We start from the raw sequence: 17,431 nt of genomic DNA on the forward strand, positions 1-17,431 counted from the left end.
GCGCATTTCCAGCCGGCGCCGAAAGAGTCAGGCCAAGCCGGATGGACGAGTACGGCTCCTGCCAAGGGCTAAAAAGCTCTTGGCCCAGCGGGCGGCGCCTAACTAGGGAGTGGGCGGGGCTTACTGGTTGAGATCGGAACAGGGCTCTGAGGCCGCGTGGAGGGCGGAGCGCGCTTCTCCAGAGGTGGAACGGGTATCCCAGCGCCCGCGCCTTCTGTCTGCACCCCTTCCTTGCCGGCCGGTACTTCGGCTGCACAGTTTTACCCAAGCCTCAAGACTTAGTGAGCAGGTAACAGAGGGAGTGATTGAGGGGTTGGGAGGAGATGGAGAGGGTAGAGAGAAGTTAAAGGGGCACATGGAGAAGGTGGGGGAAGTCAGGGTGGCGATTCACTAAAGCGTTTCTGGATTGAGGGGCGTGGGGAGATCGCTCTACCTTTCCTTCTCCTAATCCCTTCACAATCTTTGAAAACTGCCCTTTCCAGATTTTACCTAGTCTCTACTTCCTGGGACTGTTTGCAGTGAGTTAGAAGGGGATTTATGATGGTAGATTTTCAAATCTGGTGACTGTGTGATTGGCTCAGGCACGAGTCATTGCCGCAGACTTGCTGCTTAAGGACCGACTATTCTGTATGTTTTCCTAACTCTTGGCACTCTCCCCTGTATCGCGGGGAGAGGATTTGTTATTAACGTTTTTCAGGTCTTCTGAAAAACGAAATTCTGTATTCCTTCCCCTACCCTCCGTTTTTTTTGTTTTGTTTTGTTTTGTTTTGTTTTGTTTTGGTTAGTTTGTCCGCTCTTGGAAGAGAGCAAAGAAACTTGATAGAAAGGCTCAAGTAAAGGTGGAGGCAGTCGCACCTTGTGAGAACGGAAAACGTGGATAGTGCCTGGGTGTGGCCCAGCCCGCCACAGAAATTACCCCTACTCTTAACACCAGGTCCCTGTCCCCACCTAACACTTCCCAGCAATTGAAACATCGAGTTAGGCTTCAACAGTTCCCTTGAGAACTTGACTAACCTCCTTTCTCAGCCAGGAAAAATTATAAAGATACCCATGAGATAGCATTATAAAAAATAATTAAGAAAGCCCTTTTTGTGGCAGCTACTAATAAGCCTTCATAGGAGAAATGTACTGTCTTCCCCTACACTCCTAAAGCCTTTGGTGAGGATGCAGCTTTTCTCAATATTTTCCTAATCTAGTTAGAATCTATCCAGTCACTCTGTTCAGGGCTCTCCATACATGCAAGGTCTTGAGCTAGATGATATGTGAGAATAGAACTGGAGGTGGGGGGGGGGGAGTTGTAATCTGCGTTTTCAAGAATTTGAGGGAAGATAATACCTATGCACAAATATTTGTATGTAAAGCAGTATAGGATATATACCACAGAGGAAGTAAAAACTAGGTGCTATATAAGGATACAAATGGAAATGATTGTTTAAGAGTGGTATTTGAGCAGGACTTAAAAGACCAGTTTGTTAGGATGCCCTCCGCCGGGAAGTACAGAGCTTTCTGTAGTTGGGTATTTTTCCTCTAGGCAGAGGGGAACCACTGTAGGAGAAATGGAGGGATATCTTTACTAGGCGGTAAGTTCAGCAATAATTCACCCAGTGTTTATTGGACTTTTGCTAGGCTCTGATTAGTGATAGAGCATGAAAATGTGAGTTAAGTCTTCAAGGAGACCTTCATGATTACAGATCCTTCTGCTTGCATCACACTTTTCCCTGAATGTCTGTCCTTTCTTAGTTCTTAACATGGCCTTTCCATTTCCTGTGCTAGGCTGTGAGCTCTAGGAGAGCAGAAGCTTTGTTTTTGCTCACTGCTGTATGCCCAGTATGGAGAAGATGGTCTGACACAGAGGGTGCTTAATAAATACTTGATGAATGGGTAATTGAAGAGCTTACTGGAAAGACAGACAAGAACTGACAATTACAACATGATTTTTTTAAAAGGGTAATAAAAGCAGGTCTCTCCTCCTCCTCCGTAGGAGGAGACAGAGAAGGGAGAGACCTACCTTCATGTTGGGTGGGGAAAAAGTGTATTTGCACAGCATCTTAAATGATGTTGGGGTTTGCTCAGGTAGATGTAGGAGGAAGGCATTCCAGGCAGAAGGAATGCTACAATCAAGAGTTGGCGTAGCAGAGTTGAGAGTGGCTAGAGGATGGCATGCAGGGCACAAGAGGCAGAAAGTTAGACTCAAAGCTTTGTTAGTTAAGGAGAGTGACACTTCGAGGTTTATGTTCTAGAAAGATGACTGGGAAGTGGATTGGAAAGGGGTGTCTGGCCATGGGAATTTACTTGTTCTGTGTTAGAGATCCAGGTGAGAAATTGTAAAGGTCTGAGCAAAAGCAGAGGTGAAGGAAGGTCAGCATTGTAAGACCTTCCTAACATTCATCTATTGATGAGGGGATTGAGGGAGATGGGGAGGAGGTCAGTAGGACTATGGGATTCTGATTGGGACAATTTAGGTGTCACCCTCATCAGGAAAGATACTGTGACCTGGCTTTCAAGTCCTCCCCCAGCTTCCATGCCTGCTTACATCTGTTTGTACATTTATTCTCCTCACCAATATGTGCAAGGGACAGAGTGAGATGTGGAAGACAATGCATTTAGGCCAGAACATAACTCATAAAATGTTCGTACTATGAGGAATTTTAGAGATTAGCTCAGGCTCTGCTGCAAGATTGTCTTTATAATTGATTAGAATGGGCTTTGCATTTCAACTCTTGGAGGCTTGAACTACACCCATCAAACTATCTCAGAACAGTTCTGAATTAGAATTTTCAGGAGTCATTCCAAAATGGAAGATAATGCTTCTTATTTTTAATTTTTTAAAAAAGATTTTATTTATTTATTTGACACAAAGAGAGAGATCACAGGTAGGTAGAGAGACAGACAGAGAGAGAGGGGAAGCAGACTCCCTGCTGAGCAGAGAGCCCAGTGTTGGACTCAATCCCAGAAACCTGAGATCATGACCTGAGCCAAAGGCAGAGGCATAACCCACTGAGCCACCCAGGTGTCCTGATTTTACACTTTTAAATTCAGTCAATTTCGCCATTACTAAATCACTTCTTTGTAAAGATTAAAGATATCTGTGGGATTAAAAATCTTCAGCTAACCTAGAAGTGTGTTTCAGATAGCATAATGTAGATGAACGGACAATGGAAAGATACCTGAGGCTTTAACCCAGTTCTGTCTTTGTTAGGAATTAATTGCGTGTCTTTAGGCAGTCAGCAGTCAGCTAGCCTCTCAGGGCTTCACTTTCCTCTTTTACAAAATGCAAAGTTTAATCTGAATCAGTGGTTCTTAATTTGCTACACATTGTAATCTCTGGGAAGGCTTTAAAAATTCCTAAGGCCTAAATCCCATCTCCAGAAATTGTGATTTTGTTGTTCTGGGGGGGAAGCCTGAGGTATGTTTTGTTTCGTTTTGTTTTTAAATTCTGATGATTCCAGTGTACATCCAGGTCTCCAACTTTAACGTTCTGGAAGTTTAAAAACACCACCAACAATAATGTTAATAACTGGCTGACTGATTTGGGTAGGTTTGCTCATGAAATCATATGACAGAAAGAAAGAGAGAAAGAAAGAAAGAAGGAGCTCAACATTAATTGTGGAACTGCTACTGTCTAGAGAGCACTGTCCTAGACAGTGAGGGGTATAAAATCTCTATTGTTACTACAGCCGAAGAAATAAACAAACAGAAAACATAAGTGAAACTCCTTCCCTTTGGAAAAGACCCATTTCCTAAAAACGGCATTTCTTCCAGAATTAAAGAGCAGTGATGTGTAACACCTCAATTTTTATTTATTTTAATAGGAGGATCTCTCTTAAGAGCAAGGTGGGGTAAAATGACTGTTGTGGATTTTTGAGGGACTTAAACTGAATCTTAAGGTGAAAGGGGATCCAGTGAGGCAGGAATAAAGAGGGAGTAGATTGCAGTGGAGAGAATGGTCAACAAGATATGATGATAGAAGGAGTCAGGAGAATGGTGCAGGCATCTTAAAAGGACCCTTATTACTTGGGTCGAGTAATTATTACTTGAACTCAATTCCATAGCCAAGAAGGAAATGAGAAGAGTAGGATAATCAAAACTATGCCTCAGGATGAATAATGTAGAAGGATAAATTCAAATAAATGGTAAAAACAAGGGATATGACAAAACTTGCAGTCAGTCAAAAGTGAGGTAAAAAGGGGCTACATGGGATTATGGTAGAGGAAATGAAAAGGAAGGGATGCTTTGAAGGAAGAATTAGCTGATTGATTTGATGGGGGGGTGAAAAAGAGTGAGAAATCAATACCGATGCCCTCCACATCATCAAATGTTGGTGACTGGGAAAATAACATACCATGGACGGAAATAGGGTTGTAATACCTGAAAGGAAAGCTAGTTGGTGTAGAGGGAAGACGAGCTCAGTATTTTAAGTTTAAAGTGCTTTCCAGATATTCTTTTGATAATGGGAACATGGGCTGAAACTCAAGACAAAGGTCAGTGCTGGAGATAATAGTGTGACTAGTCATCACACCCTGAATGTGGATGTGTTTTCTGAAGACCAAGACCAAAAAGAGCAGAAGGCCAAAGATTGTACCTTAAGGAAACCATACTTAGGACTTTAAGAATAGAAGTAGACAGAAAAAGAAAAGAAAAGAAAAGAAAAGAAAAGTCAGTGAGGTAGAAAGACCTGGAGGGGTGTTGTTGTTGTTGTTGTTGAGGTTTGTTTGTTTAAGTAAGCTCCACACCCATGGAGGAACCCATCACTGGGCTTGAACTCATGACCCTGAAATCAAGAACTGGGCTGAGATCAAGAGTCAGACACTTACCTGACTGAGCCACCCAGGCACCCTAAAACCTGGAGTTTTAATAAAGCCTAGGAAAGAGAATTCCAAAAGGGAGGAGGCAACAGTGAGCTATGTGCTTTGGAAGTCCAGGAGCATGACAAAAGGACAGTGGATTTTACCACTGGGGACGACTGGGGCCTTTGCATTTCAGCATCTTTGTGAGTGTAGTGTCCATCACAAGTGAGGTAAAAGTCAAACCCCTTACCACAGCTCACACAGGGTTCCACAAAACCTGGCCTCAACCCACCTCCCTTTACTCCTCACTCCTTACCAACAACATGGCTCTCTTGTTCCTCGGACACTCCCAGCATGTAACTTCTTCCTCTGCACTTGCTCTCCTTCTCTCTCTATCTCTGCTTTGCCCCTCGCTCCTGTGGCTCACAGGCCTTCTCCAGCATGCTGCTCAGATTTATCCTCCAGAGAAATCCCTTCCTTGTGTGAAAAGCCACTACCATACCCCTTTGTTGTTCTCTATCCCCTTACCATGAGTCCTTTTTCTTCAGAGCTGTATTGATAATTTTCTAGGGCTGCTCTCACATTTTACCACAAATTGGGTGGCTTACAACAACAGAAACTTATTCCCTTGCAGTTCTGGAGGTACAAAGTCTGAAATCAGGATGTGAACAGGGTTCATTCTTTCTGACAAAGTTGAGGAAAAATTTGCTCCCTGCCTCTCCTAGCTTGTAGAACATCCTGGCACTGTCTGGTGTTCCTGGCTTGTAACTGCAGCACTCCACTAGCTGCCTTCGTCTTCATATGGTGTTTTCCCACTGTGCATGTCTCTCTGCCCAGATTTCCCTCTTAGAAGGACACCTGTCATTGGAAGAGGGCTCACCCTGATTTGCTGTGACCTCATCTTAATGTGATTACATCTGCAAATACTTTACTTCTAAATAAGGAAGGTCACATTCACAGGTACTGGGGGTTAGGAGTTCCAGCATATTTTGGGGGAGGGAGGGACACACAATTCAGCCCACGACAAGAATACATACATTATGTTACACGCTTACTTGTTTACGTGTTTGTGTTCTTTCAGTTGCTGAAATACAAGCTCTTAGGACAGGGACACAATTTTATTCAAAGCTTTCTGGGTCCTGCCACAGTGCCTGGAATGCTCAATGTTGGTTGAATGAATGACTCAGTGAAATTGGTCTATAGGAAGTAGAGGAAGATTTGGATAATGAGGAAATGGGAAAGTTGGTAAAAAAAAAAAAAAGCCCTTTAGTTAAGAAGTTTGGGAGGGTGAAAAAAGGACAAGGTAGTGGTCGACTCAGAGGATTCCAAAGATTGAGGCTTAGGCCTCATTTGTGAGCCATTTTTCCTATGAGACAGTTACTGGAGTCCAAGAAATACGTCTCAGCTCTGCAAGAGAAGAAGATGAATGTGTCAGTTTCTTTAGGTATGGGACGAAAGACTCCTAATAGCCAAACTAAAAAGAGATGAATCTCTAGGCCAGAATACCATGTAATCATTAAGGGTGGCTCAAGAGCTAGGACTGATTTTTCTGCCAAGGGCAGTGTATTCACTAATGATATCGGTTTATATACCCAAAGGTGTTTCATAAATATGGAAGTGTAGAGGCAGCAGGGTTTGATATTTCTCAAGGGGTATTTCATCAAGCAGTGGTAGCTGATAACTCTTTTTTTAGGGTGAATTTTCCCAACTGATTCTTAGAGTCCACCTCCAAAGATTCTGGTGTAAGGTTGAATACTTGAGGATCACTTGAGATTCTGTATATTTAACAAGTTCCCCAGGTAATTCTTATGATCCAGGTGTTTTGGGAAATGTTACCCAGAATTCTTCTTAATCTTTATTAGAATTAGATTAGATTAGAATTAAGCCCATGGTCTCAACCATGCCTCCTGGGTTCCCACACTTCATTTCTTAGAGTAAAGGTGTGTCTTTCTGCTCAGCAGTTTTCATACTTGGGAAACCTGCTTTGTGTGGGCTCAGCGTATGCTTGGGTGACTCAGCAAATTAAACACAGCCATTTGGATATTCTCCCTCTCTTTGAACAGATGGAATGAGCCTGATTATTAAAATAAGCACCTTTCCTGTATAACTTGTGCTTCCTTGTAACTAAATAGTGATTGAGGGAAATTGATTCCTGAAAGAATGCCATATTAGTAGATATGGAAAGAATAGAATTACAGTCCATAATGGAATGATGAATTTAGACTATAATCATCAATGGCTGCTAAAATCATTAGGTAGAAACTGATAGGGAAGTTTATACTAGATGAAACAGACTGATAGTACCTGAACCCACTCAACCAGAGAACATCACCGAGAGAGTTCATGTGCATCCTGATGTGAAGAAGTAGGAAGAACAGAGCATCTCTTTTAAGTCTTCTTGCAAAAAATTTAACTCAAATTTGAGTAAACGTCTAGCCCACCTATTTAGAAAATACAGGGTCTAGAGGAATGTATTAAGCCACATCTCATGGATTCAGTTCCTCTGATTCAGAAATGGAAGAATGTCTAGCAAGGCTAGACTGCATACTAGCGGCCCTGGTATCCCCAGAGAGCTTGTTAGAAATGCAGGTTCTCAGCCAAATGAAAGACTCCGCATTTTAACAAGATCCTAGGTAATTCTTGTGTGCCTTAAATTTGGAGAAGCATTGTCCAGGAAATGACCTCATGTTCTCAACAAATAATGGCAAGGGAGAAAGAGAGAGGGACTGTTGAGTGGTATGGATATATTACTGCTTTGTTGGGCTTGCAGGATTGAATGATGTATCAGTGGGAAAAGGGATTTAGAGGATGTGTGTTAAAATCATCACTATAGTCGAATGCAGACTTGTAATGAAAGAGCCTTGGTTTAGGGACCCCTGTTAATATGCTGCCAGCTCACTTCTCACTCTATAGTATAACCATGTTTCAGACAATTCAGAAATTCAATGCAAAACTTGAGTATGTGACATCTCTGCCATCCCCAAAGTGAAAAGAGTACAGGTTTATCGTACCTTTAATTTAATTTTTTTTTTTTTTTTTTTTTTTTTTTTGCTTGGACACACTTCAGAGTCTTAATGAGCCTGTTCCCATTTCTAAGAGGACATTACATTAGATCTCAAGGATTCTTTCCAAAACTCAAATTCTAGGATAAATAAATCATTTAAAAATCTCAATGTATATGACTAATGATAGTGTGTGTGACTAAGGATAGTCTTCACGTTGAATGTAAAAGCAAGTCAGTCTGTCTTCATCAGCTAGACCTTTCTTGTCCACGCTTTTCACAAAGGTCCGAGATCTTGATGCCAAATCACAGAGAGGTGGAGAGAACTGCAGCAGCTGGTTGTACAGTGTCCAGGCAGTGTCTCAAGGGAGCCCCAGGGCCAGCTGTTCACCTGGGGCCGAAGTGAGGAATTGAGGCCATCCTCATGTCACCTGCCAGGTGTGACTAGGTGTGAGGGGTCCAGAAATTACTCTATCGTATGTTTCTTTCTTTACAAGTTACTTTCTGGAAATACTTTCCAGAAGTATTTTAAATTGGCCGTGCTACCTAACGGGCAGAATTTTATGTTTTGCTTTAAAATATTGGTTTCCTTTTTTACATGATGTCTTTCAGAATTTACCCACTTTTCTGGTATAAAGAATTCTGATGGCTGGGAATAAAGGACGCGGACGTGCAGCTTATACCTTTAATATTGAGGCCGTTGGGTTTAGCAGAGGTGAAAAGTTACCTGATGTAGTATTGAAACCACCTCCTCTATTTCCCGTAAGTACATTAAAGGCGGATTTCTTATGGTTCTTTCATGTTTTAAAGAAAATTAAAATTCCATATAGGACTGAATAGAGGATACCATTATAAAATCTTAAATGTAAGAAAGCCAAAAAGAGTGTGCTTTGCTGCTGCTGTTCTTCCCTGAACCTCTTTCTGATTTTTAACACGGCTTTCTTAAAACACAGAAAAAACTGTACTCACCTTTCCTTAAATATACTCAGTCCTGTGTGAACGAAGAAAGAATTTTTTTCAATTCCTGCATCTTCTATTGCTGTTTCTGATGTATTCCAACATCAAAATAATATTTTTGAAAGTCAGGTTAGATTTTACAATGGTCCCCAATGGTCCTCACTCTACCAGACTTTCACTTAATGATTTTCTTCTCATCTTATATCTATAGAATTTGATTTTACTCCCTAGAATACCATTCAGTCTACTATTCCCTACTCCACTTTTTTTTTTGTGCTTATTTCTCTATTTTTTGAAAGTCAATTTGAATTTTGTTGCTGTTTCTCAACATCTAAGTGTTCCTACTACATTTAGTGTTGCTTTTAAATTTAATGAGTATGCTGTAAACTTAATTGGCATAATATTTAATGCTTTCACTTTGCATTTAGTTTAAAACCTGAGCTTACATTTCCAGGTATGTATGTGTTACAGTATTAAAAAAATGAAAAATCATAAATAACCATACACCTCTCAATCCAGAAATCTTTCCCCTGTCTCAAAAGGGAAAAGTCACTTGTCAAAAGAATTATGTAAGTAGAGGACCCTGAACAAATGTATTTAGGGATCTAGATGTCTTACACAGGGAGTCTCTACTTTTTGCTCTTGGTATTTTCCCTTTTTGATATTTAGTAAATAGCCTGGAACAACAGTAAACATCCCATGCAGAGGCATAATGTCACTTTATACATTGATTTCTTTTTTTTTTTTTTTTTAAGATTTTATTTATTTGACAGAGAGATCCCAAATAGGCAGAGAGGCAGACGGGTTGAGGAGGGGGTGGGAAGCAGGCTCCCTGCTGAGCAGAGAGCCCGATGCGATGCGGGGCTCCATCCCAGGATGCTGGGATCATGACCTGAGCTGAAAGCAGAGGCTTTAACCCACTGAGCCACCCAGGCACCCCTACATTGATTTCTTTTAAAACAAGCTCTTCTGCATGTGTGAGGATACTTCTAAACACTGGGAATATTAGGACATGTTGTTTTATACTTAAAATAAAATTAAAATTCCTTACTGCTGGCAAACTGGCTCTGTTTGATATGGCCTTGCTGGTGTCTCTCTAACTTTTCTTGTCATCAACCTTCTCTCTCCCTAGCCATCATGGCCTCCTTGTTCTCTCAGACATTTTCCTGTGCTGGTTTCCCTGACTGGAGCCATCTGTTGTTCTCAAGTCTTTCCATGATGGCTTCCTAATTTTTTCCAGAGCTCTGCCCAAACGTGACTTCCTGAGAGGTCATGTGTGCTTACCGTGTTCTAGACCAACTACCTCCAGCCTGCATGTACTCTGTCCATCACTCTTTCCTCTACCCAGCTTCCTTGTTTTCATGCCACTTGTCTCTATCTGAAATTGTGTATTTCCTCATTGTTTACTTACATCTTGTGTTTTTCTCCCCTAGAATGTAAGATCCATAAGGGCAGGAAGTTTGATTAGTTCATCATGGTGTCTCTTGTTGTCTATGTCTGGCTTATAGTAAGCACTCAATAAATAGTTGTAGAATGAATGAATAAATTCAGAGTGAAATTTTGAAAATGTATCCTATACTTAGTTGTGATAATGTCTTTTTTTTTTTTTTTAGAAATGTCTTTACTATATACCCGGAGGCCCCACAATTTAATAAACATATTTATTTTATGATTATACATACATATATCCATATATGTGCATGTGTGTAATTCTTTAAAATTGAAGGCATAGAGAGGCACCTGGGTGGCTCAGTCATTTGGGCATCTGACTCTTGATTTCAGCCCAGGTTATGATCTCAGGGTCTTGGGATCAAACGCTAGGTCAAGCTCTGCTCTGAATATGGAACCTGCTTGGGATTCTCTCTCCTTCTCCCTCTGTATCTCCCCACCCCCACATATCCACATGCGTGTGTTCTCTCTTTGTCTAAAAAAAAAAAAAAAATTGAAAATGTAAATTCAAATTCCTGCTTTGTCATTTACATGTCATATGAGCTTAGAGATTGTTCACTTCTCAATTTATTTACTGTCAAAGGGAAAATATTGATGATACTTAACTGGGATCATGGATGTTGTATATTGAGGACATCCTGGTCAGAGTAACCACTTGCTAAATAACAGCTGCTACTTTTATTCTTTTTTTTTTTTTTTTTTTGTAAGCTACTGCTCCCACTAATACCACCACTACTAATTGAGGTTAATAGGAACCTAAAGCAGTTGCTGTCATTTGGATGCCTTGACTTCTAAACTTTGTAATCAAGGTCAACGGACTATGTAACAAAATAACTGTTGGTGTGGTCAGAAAGAAAATTAAGCATCTTTCTTTCCTACCTCTAAAATAAGAACAAGGTAGGAAATGGGCTAAAAGGTTAAAAAGATGACAAAAGTTCAACATCTTTTGAGCTGATTATAAAACTTAAAATCTGTAAGATGTAGTTTTTCAATAAAACTGACATTTTCCAGATCATAGACAAAAGGGATATTTAAAAACTTAATTTATTAAAAAAATTGTCTCTTAAAAAGGATACAGATTATAAACCAGTGCCACTGAAAACAGGAGAGGGTGAAGATTATATGCTGGCCTTGAAACAGGAGTTGAGAGAAACTATGAAAAGAATGCCTTATTACATAGAAACACCTGAAGAAAAACAAGGTGGGTAGTAGAATCTTTGATTATGTGGTTGAATGGATACAGATGAAATAATGTTTCTATATAAGATACAAAGGTCAATTAATGCATTTAATGGTTGATGGATTTAGTTCAATCAGAAATTATCCACTACCTTGGAAAAGCATACTTAATGTTGATTTAACAAAAAATGTATTTTAAACTTTTTGTTATTTTATTTTTAAAATTACCTTTCAAGAGAAATTTTATGCGTCTGGTGAAAATTTTGAGAAACAAAAATATTAAAAAATGAAAGTTACCTATAATGCATATGTCTAGGGATCTATTAATATTATATTGTATATTCTGGATTTTTTTCTTTTATATGGGTATTCTTTTTATAAAATTGGATTCATGGTCTTTGTATCTTCCTTTTCTACCCAATAGCAAGTTATTAGCCTTTTCACATATGCTTAGTATCTTTTTTCTTTTTTAAAGATTTTATGTATTTATTTGACAGACAGAGATCATAAGTAGGCAGAGAGGCAGGCAGAGAGAGAGAGAGGAGGAAGCAGGCTCTCCACTGAGCAGAGAGCCCCATGCGGGGCTCGATCCCAGGACCCTGAAATCATGACCTGAGCCAAAGGCAGAGGCTTTAACCCACTGAGCCACCCAGGCGCCCCTATCCTTAGTATTCTTGGAAATTTTAATGACTATGTGGTATTTCATTGTGCGTATATAACATTATTTATTGTATTTGCCTGCTATTAGATTTAAAGTGTTTTTTTTGCTCATATATGTATATAATGCAGTGATTATTATTCTTTATATCAGTCTGATAATTTAATATTTTGGTTAAAACTTTTAAAAGCCTTGACTATATTTTGGCTTATTATTTCTATATCAGACATAATAGGAAGCATCAAGCATGTATTCATTGGTTATACCAAGGACAGAGAGGAGAAATTACAGCTGGAGAAGGCTTGACAGTCTCAGACAGGGAGTGGGAAGTGGTTTTAGAGGAAGAGAACCCATTCCTGAGTAGTTATTTAGCACAGTAGATCTATATTGATTTTCAGTTTCTGCCCTTGAATGATGAAATTAGAGAGATCAATATCATCCTTGAGTTCCCAAAACAACATCATTAAAGAATGAGAAATTCATACAGTATCATCTCATTCCATTAGTATTAAAAATGCATTCCATTTTAACTCTGCGTAAAAGACTTAGAACTAAGAGTCAAAAAGAAAGTCTTACATAGTAATATTATATGTGCTTATAATTATAAGAAGCATTTTAGACAAGTTCATTTAATTTTTAGACATAATGGCCTAAAATTGATATAATGGTTTCATAAGACATTTTTATCTCAAAAATACTGAATTTTTTTTTGCTTTCATGATTATGTTGCATGCTTTTATCTGTTTGATTAAAAAATGAAATTAAAGCTCTCATTTTAAAGATTTTAAAAAGTAAGATTAAATGAACTAATAAACATTTATTCTTAGAAAAAATAATAGGGTATACTTTAATCTTTTTAAAATTAGTGTTTTCTCTAGACCATGGAACAGATTAACCTAACTAAATATGACAATTATTAAAGTACTAGTCTAACTTACAAGTATGCCATTTTATTAAAGCCTACCCATGAGTCTTTTAAACAGGGACATTAGGAACATTATTTTGTTGCTGGTTTCTGGGAGTAGTTGGCTTGTACCTGGATTAAGAGGCTCTTTATCTTTGATAATTGCACAAAGTATTTAAAAATACAAGGAATCTTTGTTTCTCTTTCTTTCTGGAGAAAATGCTTGCATAGAATTCTTTGAATTGATAGAAGTACATTCTCCTTCAAAATCTTCATGTTTATTTTTCTTTTCTGTTGTAATATGTTTTTAGAAAACTATAGTTGAAAATGAAGTTTTTAAGAAAAAACATACACATACATATGCATGTATATAGGTTAATATAATATATATTGTATATATATATATATATGCTTATGTATGTGTGTGTGTATACATATTTACAATGTTTATATACCCTGCACACCACAAATGAGAAAGAATTGGCCAGACTGAACAGAAGTATGCAACTGTCAGAGGGAGCTGTATTCTGGGTAGTGTTGTACCACTGTACCTTTACCAGCCTTATCCTCTCACTCACCACCTACATGCTTTAGGAAAGAGAGACTTAGGGACTCATGTAAATAAATAAGGGTAAGAGGTTTCAAGGCTTCCTGGTAATTAAGTGGCTAGTGGCTCAGGGTATTGAGATTACAAAGAACCAAGGGCATAGAATAAAAATGTTCTTGTTGTGATATCTTCATAATTTGTTTATAATGTTCTTGGGTAGAATTATAGAAATGATTGGTATTTTCTTTACATGAAATTTATTATCTTTGTAATAAAAGAAAAACACTGATGAATATTATTACTTTAATGGATTACAGCTGCAAGGGTATATGGAGAGTGTCTGATCGATGGTTCCCAGATAAATCTCCTGAACCACTCAAGGCCAATGAGGTAGAAACAGGAGTGATAGTTGTGATGGTTCTGTAAGCCACTTTTAGAATTTCAAAAGCTTAATAGAAATTATACATTTACCTGGGGCACCTGGGTGGCTCAGTCATTAAGCATCTGCCTTCGGCTCAGGTGATGATCCCAGGGTCCTGGGATTGAGCCCCAGAGCAGGCTAACCCTCTTCTGCCCCCCTGACTTGTGTTCCCTCTCTCACTGTCTCTGTCAAATAAGTAAACTCTTTAAAAAATAAAATAAAATAAAATATGTAATTCCGTGGCTTTTAGTGTAGTTACAGAATTATGCAACCAACACTACTCTCTGATTTTTGGAACTTTTTCGTCATCCTGAAAGAAACCCTATCCCTGTTAGAATCACCCCTCATTCTCTTGCAACCATTAATCTGTTTTGTCTGTAGTGATTTGTCTGTTCTGGACATTTCATATAAATGACTCAGTCAGTGGAGCATGCCTCTATTGATCTCGTCATTGTAAGTTCAAGCCCAACATTGGGTGTAGTGATTACTTAAAAATAAAGTCTTTACAAAAAGGGAATCATAAAATGTGTCCTTTTGTGCCTGGCTTCTTTAACTTAGCATAATGTTTTCAGGATTCACTGATGGTACAACATGCTTCATTCCTTTTTATGGCTAAATAACATTCCATCGCTTTTTGTGCCACATTTTGTTTATCCATTTGCCAGTTGGTGGACATTTGGGTCAGTTCCACTTTGGAGCTATCATGATTATTGCTGCTTTGAACATTTATGTACATGTTTTTGAGTGGACATGAGGTATTTCTATTGGGTATGTATCTAGAATCATATGGTAACTCTATATTTAACATTTTGAGGACCTGCCAAATTGTTTTCCAAAGTGCTTGCACCATTTTTATTACCAACAATACATGAGGGTTCTAGTTTTTCCATACCCTTGCCTTTTGGTTATAGGCATTCTACTGGGTATAAAGTGGTGTCTCATTGTGGTTTTGATTTGAGTCTCCAAAATAACTATGACTTTGAACATCTTATGTGCTTTTTTCCATGCATAGCTTCTTAGGAGAAATGTCTGTTTAAATCCTTTACTTCTTTTTAACTGGATCTCAGTAGTTGGTTTTCAATATTGCTTATTCTTCTGCAGTTTACTACTAAAGGTTAAATTTTTCCAAAATATGCAATCTGTTGTGGAGAAAATTTCAAAATGCAAATCTGTCATCTGTGCTGACTTCTCTTTACAAATAAAAAGCTTGAGAGCAAGATTGAAATCAAGGAGCGCCTGGGTGGCTCAGTGGGTGAAAGCTTCTGTCTTCAGCTCAGGTCATGATCCCAGGGTCCTGGGATCGAGCCCCTCATCGGGCTCTCTGCTTAGCAAGGAGCCTGCTTCCCCCTGCCTCTCTCTGCCTACTTGTGATCCCTCTCTCTCTGTCAGATAAATAAATAAAATCTTAAAAAAAAAAAATACTGATGTCAAAACAATTAAAACCTAGAAGAGCTTGGTTTCTTGGTCTCCCTGATCTACTATTTATTTTAGTTATTTTTGTTTAACACTGTGCTATCAGTATTATGTGGAATCATGTTCTTAACATGGAAGAGAAATCAGTACATATTTGGGCCTTGCTTTTTACATTTGCATCATTTGTATTAACTTCCCTATTTCATGGCTATACTCCTAAACCACTTTCTGTGATGAGCCATGGTTTCAGGCTATGGCTTGGTGGTGTTGCTTGCCAACTTAAGTTGCTAGGAAAAAGTTTGGGCCCTCATTGAGGGAGTTTCTTGTGGCAAAGTGGACAAAGCAGAAGTAAGAGCCTGTCCCATTTGGGGCAAGTGCAGAAGGTCCCTGCAGAATTGTCAGTAGTTGGCATGGAAGACTTGAAGCTTGCTCATTCATACCCCCTCATGTCCAAACTTAGCTACTCCTACCCTTTTCCCCATTCTCCTCCTCACTGGATTGTGAAGAGTAGCTCATTGAGAAGCCTAATTGTGTATTAATGTGTATACCAAGCCCTGGAGGTGAGCATACAGCTCTCCATCTCCACATAGTCAATACATCCCAGTTAAACAAGATTTTAAGAGTGGGAGCTGGAGGCTAATGTCACAAGAAGACTTTCTTGCCTGTATATGTAAGTAGCCTCCTGACCTGGCTTTGGGCTCTTGTGAATATTCTCAGAAATCAGTCAGGTTGTCTGATTCTGAACACTGTGTTAGGGTTTAGGTCTCTGCTCACCCCCAGCCATTCATACCCATTTGCTTCTTGCCAGTCCCTCAAACTTGTAATATTTAATGAACTTTTCAATAGGTGTTCAGGAACACATTATGTACAAATATAGGAAATTCCCTATGTGTGAAATAAAAGATGTTTTTGGGGGTTTGGTTTGTTTTGTTTTCAAATTATTTATTTATTTATTTAACAGAGAGAGAAAGAGAGCGCACAAGCAGGGGGAACGGCAGAGGGAGAGGGAGAAGCAGGATCCCCACTGAACAGGGAATGCGGCTTGGGGCTCTATCCCAGGACCCTGGGATCATGGTCTGAGCCAAAGGCAGACACTTAACCAACTGAGCCACCCAGGGACCCTGAAATAAAAGATGTTTTATTTTTATTTTTTTTTTAAAGATTTTATTTATTTATTTGACAGAGAGAAATCACAAGTAAGCATAGAGGCAGGCAGAGAGAGAGGAGGAAGCAGGCTCCCCGCTGAGCAGAAAGCCCTATGTGGGGCTCGGACCCAGGACCTGGGATCATGACCTGAGCCGAAGGCAGTGGCTTAACCCACTGAGCCACCCAGGCGCCCCAAAGATGTTTTATTTTTTAACATAAAAATAAAACTGCTGTTTTTAGTTATGGCTTAGGAGTGGCTGAAGTTCAGGCTTATTCTTGACTTCTCTAATGAATACTTTATCTTTTTTCTAGATATTGAAAGATATAGTAAAAGATACATGAAGGTTTACAAAGAGGAATGGATACCAGGTAATTATAAAAGTGAGAGTATTAAAATAATGTTTAAAGTTTATCTCCCTACCCCATATTTTTTTAGGGAAAATTTTCTATTTTCACCATAGGAATTTACACTATAGGAAAATAGTCTTGCTCCTTTCCTGTAATTAATTAGTAATGTATATCCTTTGAAAACTAGGATACTTCCTTGTATTATAACAAGGAAGAGTTGAAGTGATATTGAAGTTCTTATTTATTTATTTATTTGACACAGAGAGAGGTCACAAGTAGGCAGAGAGGCAGACAGAGACAGAGAAGGGAAGCAGGCTCCCCGCTGAGCAGAGATCCTGATATGGGCCTCAGTCCCAGGACCCTGATCATGACCTGAGCCGAAGGCAGAGGCTTAACCCACTGAGCCACCCAGGCACCCGATTTTAAAGTTCTTAAGATACTTTTTTATAAAATAGGACTTGTCAAACCCATCAGGGCTTTCCGTTTCCATTCGCTACAATTAGTTTTAATCTACAATACCAGTAATACTTCCATGTTTGTGAGTGATTTTACAGCTTTTGAGGAGAAAACAAGACTAGTTAAAGGACATTTTTAAGCCATGCTCGTGGATCTTCCTTTCTT

General features: G+C 39.1%; 1 protein-coding gene across 4 annotated transcripts in view; it reads left to right on the forward strand.

The window, feature by feature from the left end:
- The window catches only part of POLR3G (RNA polymerase III subunit G), a 104,844-nt gene that overhangs the window by 60,671 nt on the left and 26,742 nt on the right, over positions 1-17,431 (forward strand). For 2 of the 4 annotated variants that reach the window (XM_047730888.1, XM_047730892.1), the window contains exons 1-4: positions 9-289; positions 8,401-8,550; positions 11,266-11,395; positions 16,775-16,831. In XM_047730888.1, coding sequence (XP_047586844.1) covers positions 8,434-8,550; positions 11,266-11,395; positions 16,775-16,831 — 304 coding nt within the window. In that variant the 5' untranslated portion in view covers positions 9-289; positions 8,401-8,433. Of the gene's footprint in view, positions 1-8; positions 290-8,400; positions 8,551-11,265; positions 11,396-16,774; positions 16,832-17,431 lie in introns of those variants that run through there. The other 2 variants (XM_047730889.1, XM_047730891.1) reach the window with 1 other exon arrangement.

This window comes from Lutra lutra, chromosome 5 (genome assembly GCF_902655055.1).
Source record: "Lutra lutra chromosome 5, mLutLut1.2, whole genome shotgun sequence".
NCBI classification, from domain to species: domain Eukaryota; kingdom Metazoa; phylum Chordata; class Mammalia; order Carnivora; family Mustelidae; genus Lutra; species Lutra lutra.